The 17041-nt window shown below is 32.6% G+C and overlaps 1 protein-coding gene across 1 annotated transcript in view; it reads right to left on the reverse strand.

Annotated features, from left to right (window-relative positions):
• Positions 1-1306: 1306 nt before the first annotated feature.
• LOC118186882 (gamma-aminobutyric acid receptor subunit alpha-6-like) overlaps positions 1307-17041 on the reverse strand; it is an 81116-nt gene continuing 65381 nt past the window's right edge. The window contains exons 8-9 of the mRNA XM_085807289.1: positions 10145-10365; positions 1307-5082 (exon numbers count right to left, since the gene is read on the reverse strand). Coding sequence (XP_085663415.1) covers positions 4783-5082; positions 10145-10365 — 521 coding nt within the window. The 3' untranslated portion in view covers positions 1307-4782. The remainder of the gene's footprint in view (positions 5083-10144; positions 10366-17041) is intronic.

The following is a 17041-nucleotide window of genomic DNA, read 5'->3' on the forward strand; positions in this document are numbered from 1 at the left end:
CAGTTGAATCTTGAAACTGATTTTAAAAATTATAAAAAAATTAAATAAAATTATTAGGGAGATAAAATAGCAGGAAGATCAAATTTGGAATATTGGTTTGAGTTATTATTTTCATTCATTTTTTGTGGATGTTAGATTTATATTCATCAGCCGTCTTTTAAGTTTGTTGTTTTGTTTTAATTTTTAAAGATTCACGGGTGCTACTGGCTGGGCAAATCCCTGAGAGCCTTAAAAGCCTGAATGTAGGTTCACCTAGGTGGGGTGGGGGCTGTTTCCCTTTCAATCACCAATTACTTTTTAATAAATATCTGTGAACCTCAGATCCTTAAACCAGATGAATGGCTATCCACGTATCAATAAAAACAACGTTTTCTATACGCAGGTTAATCAAGCAAAGGGACATTCATCTTCATGCGATCGAAATTAATCTAGATATCATGAACCTTTCGATCGTATACATATATTACTATATGTTAGGTTTGCGAGTTAAAGCTTTTAAATGAAAACTTTCACGTTACGAAAAGCATTAATTTAGAGTATTGGTTTAAAAATGTCATTTGTTGAAATGCTAAAATTCAAAATTTAACATTCAAATTTTTTACTAGCCTTAAATCATTATCTTTTCCTTTAGATGATGGAGATTTAAGATACTTTTATCAACGTGCGATTTTGAATATTAATGATCGTTTTTAGAAACAAAATTTTTAATAGAATAAGGAATAATATACTGGGTGGAACTTTCTAAAGAAACCGTACAAAAATTAAATTTTGCTTTTGTTTACTGAAAGGTGTCTCGTGACTGCACTTACCATAGTTAGAAATCCTAATTTATTTAATTTATTTCTTAAACCGTCACCATGGTTCCACAGCGAACCTTTCAAAGGGTTTTCGTTTGTACAAATAGCTTTGAAACAACTTCTAAGTATACCTATGAGTACCATAGTCTTGGATACATAAACCAAAAGGCTACGAAAAGTATTTTTCACGAGCCCTATAAATTTACCATGTACGGAATTATAAAACGTTTGCTACTGAAACTTTTAGTATAGTTTCGATCATAATGTTCTCCAAAATTTCAATAAAAACGTAGCTGCCTAGTAACATAAAAAAATGTTTTTGGTTGATTATTGTTTCTATTTGCACTGATCTTCGTGTACTTTGCCTCTCTGATATTACAAAAATACTTATCTTGGAATGACGGATTTTAAAAATAATGTATAAGATGTGAATCAATATTGATTAATAACTGGAAATTGCAAAATTATATAAATTTTCTTATTGCTTTTCTCAAACACAAAGAAAATAGTCAAAATAGTAAAATGTTTATTTCAATTATTTTACAAAAATAAACACATTGTACCATTATTCAAGTGAAAGTTTGAGCGGAACATTTCAGAACTCCGGTGTGAAGGAAAAAACGTTTGTTCGTGCTTTTAGTTTTTATAAACGTTTTCCCAATTGTATCAGTAACTGTCTAGATATTAATCTGTTCATAGACTGTCCAGAGTTTTCAGCAACTGTCCAGAGATTGTTTAGAATGTTAATCAGCACATCAAAATAAATTAAATGAAATCTTAGAGTACAGAAGTAATTTTTCAATCGCTTAAGTTGGCATTATCTAGCTGTTTGAGGTTACCGAACGGGAGTTAGTTTGAATTGTGGCCTATGATCTTCTTTAACTTGAAACTTTATTAGAACTGTTCTGTATAAAATTAGAGTAATATTGTTATTTTAAACAGGATAGATATAATGAAAGTGACTCAACTCGTACAGCCTGTTCTGGTTAACGTATTTCATTTATCGTGATATATAAGTTATATGGAACACGGAAAAAAAGGAAACTGCAATAAAAGTGATAGTTTAGATTTCGACCTCTAGGTGGCTCTTTTTGTAAAATGTAGAAGTAACGTTATGCAAGTCAGGAACTCTTGAAAACGCTGCTAGTCAGTGGTGTAAAACCATTATTCATCATACCTTTGTAAAAGAGGTATAAAGCTTTATTAATCAGAACTGCAGTAATTAATTGTAGTAACTGTTTAGATGCACTTCAAGAATATCGATGTTTGAAAGGTTTCCTAAAAGGGCATATGTCGAAGACTATTTTCAAATGTTCTTAGGAAAAATCCAGAAACATATTTCAAATGAAACTGTGGAAGAAATCGGTAATGCTGTGTTTGTCACAGCGTTGTGTTTCTGATACTCTACAAATGTTCGAGTGGTTACTATGTTACTACAAGGGCGAATACCCCAGCTTTCCCGGACGACGATTCAGCCACAAAGCCTTTTAGAGGCCAGCCCGACAAAACAAAATAGAACTGAGAAAAACAAGAATAAACAGTGTTCGAGCGGTGTCATGCGATTTGTCTAACATTTGGTTTACTGTCCGAAAGGTTTTGCAATCCATTTAAAATGGTATCTGTATAAGATCAACATGGCGCGAAAGCTGTACCCTACAGACTATTAACGCATTGTTTCCCTTGGCGTTTTTTGGCGAGAACAGCCATTGATATTCATGCCTTTGGAACATATTATGAACAAATGAGGCATGTTTTGTTCCAGATGAAGTAGTAAATACTGGAGTACTAGAATTTCCATTGCTGGAGAACAACAGCATCTGCAGTTTTTTTGTGTGGTTATATGTGTTTTTCTCTGTTCATAGGAGTGTACTCCTGAAACCCTTAGAATGTGTACTATCACGAGACCAATTACTGCGATCTTCTGCATCAGCAAATTATTCCTGCGTTGCAAGACCAAAAATATTCAGAGACTATTGCCTTCATGCAAGATGGTGCAACTTTCCTGATTCACCAACATGTGAAATAATTGCTTTGTGCTCACTTTAAAGATTGAACGTGTAACTTCAAAAAGTTTTCTGAATGTCTGGTCTCTCATTCTCATCACTTGATTCCCTGTAATTTCTAGTTATAAGGATTACTGAAGGACTGTGTTTTACGGACCTGACTGAACTGAAAGCAAGGATGACATACAACGTTGCTGCAGTTCCTCAAGAATCCCTCTGCTCTACTGTTGAATGTGCTAGAATGTTCTTTGAACATGTGATTGACGCAAATGAAATACATATTGAAATTTGCTATATTTCTGATATGAATTTAAGATATGACAATAAACCAATTTATTATCTTTTATGGACGGTTCTCGGACTGTTTTCATAGATTTCTTTTCTGTGGTTCTAATCTATGTAAAGACTGTAATATTGTTGAAGACAGCCGACACTTCGTCGAGTCACGACCATTAACGTAGAGCGGAAGGGATTTAAGTTCTGATTACAAACAGCAAACAGTATAAAAATTTTATAGGAAAGCAGTTGCGTTTTCAGGAGAAAAATGAAAGTAATTAGAAATACTGGAGTAGAAGTGCTTGAGCATACAACGTTGTTCAAGCACTGCTACTCCAGTATTACTAATTTTGTTCATTTCATTGTGTGCGTGCAAAGTTCTGTGTTATCGATTTAATGTAACACCAATTATTTTAATATCACATTATCTATTGGTTTGTGTGTATGCGTTCAGATCTAATGGGTAAAATGGTTATACCTATAGATCTATTTTAGGTAATATTTTTGGTTATTTTTTCAACTTTTTTGTTGCACCCTTATTCCTGAACTTTTAAAACTATTTGAGTAATTAAATTTAAGACAGTTTATACGTCTTTAAAATTTCTGTAATATGTATAGGGAGCATGGCTGGCCTTCATTTTATCTCTGCGAAGGCTGTCTTCAATACGACTTTCCGAGTAAGCATTAATTTGTTAGATAGATCGGGACCTCGCCCTTAAATCAAACCAAACCACATAAAAATGTTATTTTTCCAATTTGCGTTAGTTGTATTTTATGCTTCTCTTCATCTGGAAGTTGAAATTCGAATTATTTGTATAACAGTTGTTTTTACACCGTGATCCACGTAACTTATATACTAAGTTTCAAAGAAATACATCAATCAGAACGAACACTACTACAGCTCTGACTAAGGTTATTTTAATTATAAGCACCAACTATCTCTAAAATAATTCAATAAACCTTTAACAGTCACATATATTTCTTAGTGATATGTTCTGAAAAGAATTCTCATCAGTTATTATGAGTTAATCAATCCACTTCATCATTTTTCCAAATTATTGCACATATCGAATTTTCTATCATTATTTTAATCTGTTTCGGAGGAAAAATGTTTAGTTCTGACTTCATTTGCACTGTGATATGGGAAGTCTGCGGTGTAAGCCTGGTTCTACCTCCGAAATCAAAATTGTATCATGCGCTTAATTTGGTGGCAGTAACAGTTAAAATAATGCAGATTGCATTTTATAATTATATAGTACATTAATGTTGTCATAATTTTAGTTGAACTCCTAAGAAATATAATATCAGATGATTATATGTCACGATGAATATTATGTGCTTTTGTTCTACAGTACTGGATTTAAAATAGACGCTTAAAGTTAATTTAAAATGTTAATTATAGCCTTTATTCCATAAATTACTTTTAATATACTGAAGTTAACGCGATTAGTTGATTGGAAGTATTTCTGAATATGATAATTTATCAAAAATATTGACGTATCCAGACGCAATTCATTCTAATTTTAAAGTGATGTTATCCTTATTTTGTTGCTTTGTTCTAAATAGATGCTGTTTTAATGTCCAATGATGAAAGAGATGAAGTATAAAACAGCCAATTAAACTACGAATTATTAGACGTTCAAACACTGACATGAATGGAAGTCTGAAATTATAATATATTTGAAGAATGCATTGTTCTAAGAAGCTCAGATTGAAAGATTGTCCGGTATTTCGTCATCGATTGTATAAAGATATAACGTCCAATATAAAACATTGAATAACGCGAAGGCGCATGGGAACAAAACTCGAGCGTATGCATCAATACGGCTTCCTCTATCTGGATAACATTTGTTCATCATCTTCGAACGTATTTCTCGATAAGTTTTCTTTCTCTTTGCTGGAAATAAACGGCATTTACGCGTGTTTTTTATGGGCGGTTTGTGATGATTCTGACATTCTATAGTCAGCTCAGTGTCTTCACCGTTCTCCTTGGGTAGCTCATCTGCCTGAAACGAAAGACAATGATCGTACTCAGTTCTTTTTAAAATAAGAAAAGAATTGTACTTTAGAACAAACTTAGCAAGTATATAAGCTTTAAATTTCCTATTCTTCTCTATGACAGATTTTCCCATAAATTGTATCTTATAATTTCATCAAATTTCTCAGAAAAATTTAAAGATTATGTATTCTAAGTAACATGAGTTGCATAAGCTTAAATCAAGCGGTGGAGTGGTAGAAATTAGCAGACATAAGAATAACAGATAAGGAATAGACAATTTGAAAAATTTCAGATCAAATTTCAATGAATAATTTACAGGAGCTGCTTGTAAGAACAGCCAAAACGAATGCAAGCTTTATACCTTAAGTGATCATCATACATTGCTGAAACGAGCAGAAAATTCTGAAACAGCTTCAGCAGCAATACGAATTCTGACAACAAAGTCCTAACTAAAATCGATGGGTCTGTCGAAGATAAGGCTTTTCGAATGGTCCAGTAAGAAAACGGCCATACATGAGAGACTAAGCAACCGTTCCGAGCATGTGACGGAATCACTCCGACAAATCCATTATCTTGGGAATGTTGCATACGAGCTCTTCCGCCTAACCACTTTAAAGTGTGTTGTTCTTCTATCGCATTCAAACTATATACGTGCTTTAGTGTTTATTGGAAGAGACAATAAATATCTCAAGACTTCTCATAGAAATACTAGATAAATTCTCTCATCCACTTTGTCTGGTAAAAACATGGTCAAGCAAATGGTCACGGGGATTCCAGGTTGAATATTTCCTGAAAATCACGGCTGGTGCAAATGTCATTAGGTGGTATGCGGATTAATGATTCCCACGTATAAGAATTAAGGTAACTGAAAATTCCCTTACATGAATTCATTAGTTTATTAGATACGCGCAGCAAATTCCGGCTGTAGTCTGCTGAAGTAATCAGGATGAAAATCTGTACTAGACTGATAATCTGCAAATATCAAAGGTTGTATCATCTGTGCTTAGTAAGATTATAATCATTCGTCTTCTATTATGTCAACTGGGCATACATACAAACGTATACCATTGATTGTAGCATACTTACGTAAGCAAAGAAAAATTCCCGACTTCTGTATTTGGGAAGATTTCTAACAGCAGGCAGAGTTTCAAAATAAAACATGGTTTCCTCACACGCTTTGGATTCCCTGTGTCTTGCAAGACACTGAAAGAGAAGCTTGTTACTCACAGATACACACAATTCTTCAGAGGTTTTAACATGTGGCGTTATGTCCTGTATGAAAGCGTTTCAATGCCGTCTTTGGTCTTCCTTTACATTTCTGTTTACCAGCAGCAGAGATGCAAATTAGTTGAACTCTAGTATTTCTCTCGAGCTCAAATCCTCCAAAATAGGCTGGCCGCTTGGAAGCTTTCGTGGTTTCCCTACATGTAACGTAAATATGAGCCAGTTTTCCTTAAACATCCTCCCCAAAGCCGTTCTTTCCCTAAACCAGATAGCCTTCTAATGCTTCACCATAATTTAAATTATCCTAATCCAATTTCTTCGCATTTTCACTTGCAGCTTTGTGCAAGGAAAGCATATGCGTCTTCGAATGCTTCATAAAATAACTCAGTCTTCACAAAATCCATAGTAGAAATGATTTCGAGTGCAAAACTAGTGCTTATACGCCTCATTAGCTACATTATAATATGAAACAGTTAAGAAACCCAAATTTATCGTCGCTAATTTATTTAGGAAAAGTAGACAGAATAGTGCCCGGGTTTTGAATCATTAGAAATAAAACTGTGTTGCCTGTAATAACTGGAATACAAGAATAACCTTCCAAAATTAGTAATTATGAATCAAATGCCAAAATAAGTAAGACAACAAAGCACAATTCAAACATGTGAAGAAGGTTGAAGGGGCTATGGCAAATAAATATTCATTACATCTATAAATAGTGCAAGCAGCTCCAAGTCATTTTTTCAGTTTTTTCTTACATACCTCTTGGCAATATATTTTTGCGTATCATACCTTTTACATGAGCATTATATTTGTAATTAATAAAAGTTTTGTTGCAAGTAATTATTTGAAAAATGGAATGAAAAATAAGTGTAAGAATATCATGAACGGACTGGGCATATTATATATACGATATATACATATTTAGTGCTCAAAATATAAATTTTACAATTTGAACCCTAAATGTAAATATGTACATAACAAAAGTGTAACATAAGCATCTTAAGCATAAAGCTGTGTTCTTGTTTTCTCCAATATTAATAAGCGCTTTTATTTTAAATCTGGTATTTAAAGTAGCATTATTGAAAACGTTTGCACTGGCAATCAAGAAAAAATTCCCTTGTTTCCTTGATTGCCTCTTCGACAATCAGGAAGAATTCATCTTTCAAGGGCTGCAATCCAAACGTTCGTTTTGGTCATGTTTTGACCAAAGTATTTCTGGAAAGATGCCTTTTAGATTTTTCATATACTCAGTTATTTCCTCACTCTTTTCCTGTCACAGCAGTAGACACGAAACTCTATGAAGTTTTGTGTTCTTCACCTGCCCCTCTTTGTATGAATTTCAAAAACCTAATTGTTGAATCGAGAGCTCAGTTTTGTGTGTAACTTTAAAAGGCGTTTCAGGAATTATTCTGATTAATTTCCAAAACATATCTGATAAGTAGGCAAGAGTCTGTATCTAGTGAAATTTGAGTCTCCTTACCTATCAATGTCTAGAAATAAAATTTAAGGTACAGAAACAAGAAACAACTCAAATGTTTTAATTTGAATAACTATTTTCAATTTTCCAGTATTCCACCTCAGTATCATCAGATATGTTTTAAATTATTCAAAATATTTCTTTTTTGAATAAGGAGTAATGTTTACTTTTCTCACCTTTTCTTCTAGCACACTCTTGACTACATCACATATACAATCGTAAGTTTTTGGTTATAGTATAATTCTGACAACACTTGTCAATACCATAGTTAAAGCAAGAATTCTGTTTATAGGTGTTTACGGTAATTATAACATATTTTGATATTTTGTTCAATGGTGAAACCTATCTGGTTCCCCTTTTGAATAACTCAAGTTTTTACTCTAAATGACACAAAACGTTTTCAGTATAATCCATTACCTCCCCAAACAACACCTCTTTGGTTGTTATGTCTCTCTTTTCCTATAATCAAAATCCATACTTCATGAATATATCGCAATAATTTATCTTTCTGCTTGTTCAAAGATGTGTGACTAGAAATTCTTGGAGATTAGTCAGTTTTCACACCATATTTAAGTTTTCTAACGGTGACAGTTTTCACTCTGTGTTATTGATGATAAATGAATTGGAAAATAACTTGTTGGAAATGACTTGAATTAATGTAACAAATATAACACAGAGAAGACAAGCAAAAAATCTGCTCACAGGAACAGCTGAGGTATTCGTTTGTTTATTCACCGGTAACACTAATGTCAAATGGTATGTTCCGCTGTCAGTTTATTTGAATAGCACCTAAACGTTTTTAAATCAGACAAAATTACATTTTGAAACTTGAGTTTACTTTCATTATTGTCTCATAGGTAATGCATCTTGATTTAACTGCCATCAGTTTTCCATAAATAATGAAACTTAATTTTGCTGCCATTATTGTCTTATAAATAAAACGTTTTTGAGAGTGAAGAATAAAAAACGCTTTATTTTGTAAACTAAAATGTTTCCTTTTATAACTGATGAAAAAATAATTTTCAGGGGATGTAAGACGCTACAAAAAGCACATAAATTTAACATGTTAAAAATGCAGAAAAACCCATGAAATCAAATGAACTGAAAAACCTCTAATATAAACCAAACTTAATAAAGAAAATGGGGCTAGGTTTTAAAAACTGGGGTTTAAAAAGTGACATTTCTGTTAAGCAATAAGTATAAAAGTAATTTAAAATGAATGAACGCTATTTTATTTTAAACATAGGATATGTTTGCTTTTAATCCAAAACCAGTAACTTTCTTAAGGTGCAGTTTATACAGGACAGTTTTAACATACGAAGTAATGAAGAGTAGAAATTGTCATTTGCAGATTCTTAAACAGATATCCACGGCACATTGAGAAAATACACACTCATCAGTACTCATTTAGTAGTTCTCTAAGTACTTGACATTCTTTCATTAAAAGCTGATAATTCTCATTTTTAGAAATAATTCCTTTAATCCCTTCAGTTTAACTGTAAATTATCTCAACTTTTATTTAAAAAATTTTAAAGTTCCCTGCATATTACCTGCAACCAACATATTTTTTAATATTGTCAGTAACTGAAAGCTATATCTCGATTACCGTATTTTAAATGATGTTAGTAAAAAAGTAACTGCATTTTCTCATTGCTTTAGGCGGGCACAGGCAGCTATCAAGGGAATTTGGTAACCAAGACTCTTTTAAAAAACTAATTTTATTAAAATTAAAATAAAAAAATGACCTACCGATCGTAGATATATTGTATTTAAAGAAAAAGTATGCTTAGTACGTACTATTTTTATTAAGAATAATCATGCATTATACGAGTACAGAAATGTAACTGCATAATATGTAATTTCAGAAGGTGGAATTCTTCGAATTTCAACAGATACTTCAAAACTGAGAAAATTGTGCAATTTTAAATTATATGAATTTATAAAATAAGTAACAAAATAAATTTCAAAACAATAATTTCTGTCGTAGTTATGTTACCCTGAATATTATTTTTATATTATGTAAATTATGATTTTATCTTTTTTCTTAAGAGTCTTCCTGACTTTTAGCTGCACAAGTTTTAAAATTATTTTTCGTATTTTTAATTATTCATATATAAGACTTCTCTTAAATTTTATTTACTGTTTTTGCGCAAATGTTTTCTATACATTTTCTTAAATAAGTTGTAAAACATTGTAGAAATAATGAAACAATATAACTGATACTGATAAACTTCACATAAGAAATTAAGACAATGACAGAATAACAGATGTGATTAATTACACTGCATGTAAAGAGGAGAGAATAAATATGATAGAAATTTTACTAGCATTAGAACTGAATAGTATATAAGAACTTAAAAACACAAACTTCAGAAATTCCATGTTGCATCAAGAACTCCTTCTTCCTTTGCCGTTTTAGTAAGTCATTTCTGTCAACAACATTGACGCATGCGTATTCAACCATGGCAGCAAATACGAATGAGAAGCATAAAATAACAAACCAATCTATAGCTGTAGCATAAGCAACTCGTGGTAAAGAAGATCTTCCACCAAATCCCATTGTTACAAGAGTTAAAACTGTAGTTGCTCCTAAAAATGGAAATAAGTATTAAAAGTAATCACTAGGAACAAAAAAGGAGAAAACCTCAATAAATTCTTCAAAAAATGAAAATATTTTCCAAAATTAAAACATTGTTAAGTAGGATTTGAGATAAATTGATTTTGTAAAATTCGGACAAAGATATGAGCAAAATTGATGAACAAAATTTAAGAACCTATGAAAATGATTAGGATAATTAGTAAAAAATCGAAGGACATCTTATCTCATTAATTGAAGTTGCTGATGGTTTCTGAAGAAAGAAAAATCAAGATGCTTAGAAATTAGTGTTACCGAATTATTTTTTTTACACCAGTAAATGTCCTCTGACTGCAATTTCCTTTCTAAACTAGGCCCACCAGCGGCCGAGCGGCAACGTCGCTGAACACTGGTAGTTCGGTTCGAGGTTCGAATCCCGCAAACGGGCTGGCTGCATGTGTGTTTTCGTGATTTTCCCCATGTGTAACGTGTATACGACCCAGTTTTCCTTAAAACGTCCGCCACGAAGGCATCCCTCCCTTAAGGCAGATAGCCCTCGAGTGCTTTGCCGTAATCTAATGAACCAAACCAAACCTTTCTAAACTAGAATGCGGTGACAAGTCATTAACAACACAGGATTACAATTGCTTGCAACTTTTGAAACTGAAAGATATTTCGCAGTATGCAGACTATGGTTCATAGTACACAAAATATTCAAATAATTAATATTTTTCAAGTTGTTCTCCATTCGTAGTGGTAAGAATTTTTCAAAACGTTATCTGAATTTGGTGGAAGGCATGATTTGTAGCATTTAAAGAAAGAATTTATTTTATTATTTTCCCACTAAATAAATGCGATTGCACTGCGTATTCAATTTATTCGTTGCTACTGAGAATGACTCATAGAAACATGATGATTTTGCGTTGATAGTGACGGCTATTGTTGGAAATCTAATGCGAAACATAGTTGCAATTACAAATGTCCAGATCTTACGAACTCTATGAAATTTTTTCTTGACAAAACTATTTCCTAAGCCACTGCAAATTTAGTTGTATCTCTTTTCGGATTGTATATTAACGTTATACTCTTTTGTCACTACTAGTTGTTTTATATGCATCCTATTCTCTTTCTGCTTTTGAGGTCGCGTATCGTAATCGTATGCTCTACTAAAGTCCTCGTTTTCACTGTTTTACGATGCAGCTTGAACTGAGAATTATCAGAAAAATTTTCTGCCTTCTACTTAATACAAACTTAACTGTGTATAAAAACTGGTAGCGTTCATAATTTACAAAGACTTGGGTAATGTATAGGAATTAATTGATACTTTTATCTAACAATTATAAATAATTTCGTGACAACGTTAGAAGAAATTATATTATATACGCATTTCAAAAAACCACAAACCTTGTTGAATTTCGAAACTAATGTAAGATATTAAGTACTGTATGATCTGTCCTTGATGTTTAGGGAACTGCGTTCTGCTGCCTTGATGGAGTACACCTTCAGTAAAACTTAAATAAATCTCAGATTCGTAATCTTGATTGAACCTCGTTTATTTCCTTCTTAAAACGTCACGATGGTTGAAGAAAGGTGACTCGCCAAACGGGACAAAACTTCGAATTTTATCTTGTAACCTGAAAAGAACATCTACGCTGTTCGAACTCCCGTAATTACCAGTTGAAGCTCCAATCCCATGCTTAAAAATCTTAACTAGTTTGCGTTTGCGCCGCTCTTTAGCTAAGTGAAAAAAATGCAATTTGCATAAAGTTAAACAAATACAGTGTCACGGACGCTACATGTCACGGGAAGTAATAGTCCACTCAGATAACAAAGTTCGAATCATAAGATCATTTTCGTAACATAGTTTTACTCCACATTTATAGCATAAAGTCTTTACACTACACTTCTCTTTGCGCACTCATTTTGAGAATTCCATATGTTATATCGTGGAGCAAAAACAATTTTACTTTACACCTGACTGCCACTGGCTCCGACATAGCAATGTGAATACTCTACATCTAAAATTGTAAAACACCATTCCAGAAATTTAAATGTTTATTTAATAGAATTCTATTCATATATTTGCAAGTTATACACTATAAACACAATAACAAAATTTGAACTTATCTGCACCAGCGTGAATAAGCCTGGCATAATATTCTGAACTCGACGCAACTTTAGGAGGAAAATTACCGCAAATTCCAACACAAGGTTTCATCCTTTCCAATGCAGCTAATTTTCTAAATATATATTACTAATATCCGCAACGGGGCAGCGAATTCATTTCATTCACCCAAAACTCAAATGTTTCAACGCCATAGTATCGCAAAGGAAACCATCGACTCAAAATCAAAATATTAAAATCTATAGAGTATCATCCGCTGTTGCCATTCCAGCACTGCCAAGTTTTTTTTCTTCCTGCAGCTGTTGCCAGACTTATCCTCGCTGTATGATGAGAGGTACAACACCATATAAATTTCAACTTCTCAACGTTCTCAAACTAAAATTATTCTTACATTAATAAGATTCGGGTTGATCTTTACATTATGGTAACTTGGCGTTTTTTTGGCGAAAATTTGGCGACCAACTCTCATACAGCAACCCTCTATTTTTTTTTCCCGCTGCCATTTTGTCTTCACGATGTAAAGACATGTTTCTTTTCTTTTTATCTACTGAACACTTCTTCCAACAATCTACTAGCCGAATTACACTTATGCTAGAAATTTTATCTAACAAAACTGCTTAATCATGACAAATATTCACTGCAAAATTGGGAAAAAGTGCAGAATACCATACTCCTTACGCGTTTTTCAAAATAACACATACACATAAACCATGTCCACGCCGACTTATTTTTACTTAAAAAAACATCCCAGAATAGCACAAAAATGGCATTGCGCACACTCTTCACTATATCCATGTACACTGCTTTTTTCTCATAAATTAGAAAAATTTCACGAAAATACATGACAATTTTCTCAATCTTTAAACCCGGTAAAAAGAACATATATGAAATTACCTGATCGCGAAAAAGTATTTACCCTTTCCAAATATGAACATTTCCACATATAAAATAAATAAAATATCCAAAAACTTTTACCTCTAAATCATCTATTACATTATACACGTCACCAACGAATTCATACCGCAAGCATTACAAATACTTAGTATCAAAAATTTAAATTATTTCCATGCACGTTTACTTCAACTTAAACGTGTACCAAATTCCTACAAACATAAAATTCACAAAATAACTATCATTTAATTAAAATATCACTAAACCATGTACACGTCGAATAATTTCTACTTAAAAAAACATCCCAGAATTGCACAAAAATGGCATTGCGCACACTCTTCACTATATCCATGTACACTGCTTTTTTCTCATAAATTAGAAAAATTTCACGAAAATACATGACAATTTTCTCAATCTTTAAACCCGGTAAAAAGAACATATATGAAATTACCTGATCGCGAAAAAGTATTTACCCTTTCCAAATATGAACATTTCCACATATAAAATAAATAAAATATCCAAAAACTTTTACCTCTAAATCATCTATTACATTATACACATCACCAACGAATTCATACCGCAACCATTACAAATACTTAGTGTCAGATATTTAAATTATTTCCATGCACGTTTACTTCAACTAAAACGTATACCAAATTCCTACAAACATAAAATTCACAAAATAACTATCATTTAATTAAAATATAATTAAATTCAAAAACACTACTTAAAACATAAATGAGCACATTAAATTAATACATACATAAATACCCATTTCGAATTCACTTTAGTTACGGCCATGGGATCCAAAAATTCACGAACACTGTTTCACACAACACAGAATAAAGCCAAATACAAAATTTCCAGATTTTTTTCCCGATTTCCCCCCTTTTCCGATTAAAGAACCGTAATTCGTCCATTAATATCACATGACATATCCCATGATCTCTCATTTCCCTCACACAAAATAATGCGTAATCGGAACTGAGTACTGCTCACATTATTACCAAAGTCCCAGGTAGTAACCTTTATCGCCTCCAAAATGTCGCCAAACTACCAGTTACCATATTGTAAAGATCAACCAAGATTCGTAATGAGTTTCATACTCGTAGTTTGGGAAACATCTCTAGGAACTCAGAGCGCAAAATCTAACTTCTTTTTTCTAGAATTCTGAGAGACCTGAACTAAAGTTGCCAAAACGATTTCAGTAAACTTTTCACTGAACCGTGGAGTTAGAATAACCTCGTTGAAGCTTCACGTTCTTCCCTTACTAAGAACTGAGTGAAGCTATTTCTCAATAGGCTCCTACCTAAGTTAACATTTGACCTCGAAATATTAACTTATATGATGAAGTTAAAATGCTAATATCCATGAATCTGAATCACGCACTTTATATAAATACAATACTTTAAACAAGTATTTACAAAATATATATTAATGTCTATTCATATTAAAACCGCAAATTCAACTTTTTGTTTAACTTAATTGTTCTTCAAGTTCTGGTAACCATTGGTACGGGACTTCCATTTTTACAGTTAGGTATCGTAGGCCTATTTTCTACAGAAACCGCAGTCTTTTTTGCGAGGATGATAGGATTATGGACAAATATTTCTAATGGGTCAAGGCGCTGAATCTGTCTAAGTATCTGTCCATGAGAACCACAGAACCAGTCTCGTTACTCCATCTTTTTCTGGCATAATCTGGATAATTTTCCCAAGTGTCCAACTGGTCATCTTAGTTCTGTCATTTGCAGTTAAAACAGTATCACCAAAATAAATTGTCCATAAATTGTCTTGCAAAAGCTGTCTAAATTTTGCCCTTTCGTTTAAGCTTTCATGATCTACTGCATCAAAGTCCATATGTTTGAATTTCTTGCAAAACGACTGCAGGACTATTTTCAAAGATGTAAGTCTACGGACGAACATTAATAACTAAATCTTAATCACAGAGCACTGTTGTCATTTTCACGGAAGCATGACCTTTTCTCATTAAATTTTCAAGTATTGCTATCAATCTCTCCTACCAACCACTTCACAATGGGGCAGCAGGTAAGTTAAAATTAATATATCAGCAGCGAAAAGATTCCAATGTAAACTTGGAAACAAGCTTGAAGCTCCAAGAAAGTTTGTGCCATTATCGCAATAGATATTTTTCCTCTGTGAGCTATGAATATACGTAGAGCTAAATGAGAATGCTTCTGTTGAGAGTGAAGTTATTAACTCAAGGCGTACGCGGGTCGATAGACATGTAAATAGGCAAATTCATGGTTTCTGATATCTTTTCCTGTAGGGGCAATTTTGTTTCTGGCTTGCAAAAAAAACGAACTTTAACATCAGTATTTATTTCGATTTGTAGAAATACTTCATTAGCATATGTGGCATCACAGAAAAAATGTTCAGAAAAATGCTAAGCTTCCTCATATTCAAAGAGTTTTGGCAAATGTGTGTTCATCAAATAAATAAGATCTTTGCTCCATATTAAAAGGTTACTTTCGAAATCAGAATCTTTTTATCATCCATTGTTAACTTTTTTTCCAAATTTTCTGAAGCAAGAACTTAGGTTTCAAAGACACAGGACATGTTAGATGATACGTGTCAAATATTTAATATGCAGCAGAAAGATTTATTTTTAATTATTATTAATATAATTTATTTATTAGTAATTTTCTGTAAGCACAACTCTTTCAAGTTATTGGTATTTATATGCAGTTAATTGCTGGTTACAATTAGCAGTATTTATACTATACAAGTAATTGGTGTTCATACTGGTATTTTACTTAGATTGTCAGATTTTATACTTCAAGCAAAACCAAATACATTTGTCTCAGCGGAGTGCAGAAAATTAGGATCACCATCTAAATTCAAGTTTTTCCTCTTCCATTACTTCAGTTGTTGTTGTCTTGTCCATATTACATGGAACAATGGTTGACAGAGCCTACTCTAAAGAGAGATTACTTCAGTTGAATCTTGAATGTAAGTATTCCGATTTAACTCGCACTTAGCACTAGTAACACAATTGTTAATGTAAAATCTGTTAAGAAGCTTCTAAATGATGCTTTCAGGATATGACGGATTATCAGGTAGTATTTCTTTAGGACTGTTTGCACATGGTGTGTGGAAGAATCTAAAATGAATAGGCCGCGTGGCATTTCGAGAATATTTGTATCGAATTATATCTCAACTGCTGCAATGCCATTAAAACGTCAATAATATATATTAGCAGGTAAAATACTTATTGTTAAGAAAGCTCTGCGCATATTAGCAGGTAAAATACTTATTTTTAAAATAGCTCTGCTCTTATCAGCAATAATGCTTATCCGTTCAGAATTAAAAACGGGTCAAAATGGAATAAACTTGATAAGATTTTTCTACTTTTTATAAGGAAATTACTAAGCCTAGGTGATACTTTTACTTTAGCGGAAGCATCAAAAACTTGCCTGATTTTAAGTCGTACTGTTTTCTTTTATGACTGGAACGATGTGATAAGTAACGTACCGAAACCTTTTGCTTTCCTCGACCTTCCTCTATAATTCCTTCGTTTAGCTAATTTTTGAACACTTCCTCGTATTCTTCATATAGGGATCGTGATTTCAGACGTTTTCCTGTTGTACTGAGCCTCTTCAACGCTAAATTATAAATATCAGGCAAAGGTGGATGATCTTCTATACAAGTTAA

The sequence above is a fragment of the Stegodyphus dumicola genome, chromosome X1 (genome assembly GCF_044657685.1).
Source record: "Stegodyphus dumicola isolate Sdum_Otavi_A_Nest chromosome X1, ASM4465768v1".
NCBI lineage: Eukaryota > Metazoa > Arthropoda > Arachnida > Araneae > Eresidae > Stegodyphus > Stegodyphus dumicola.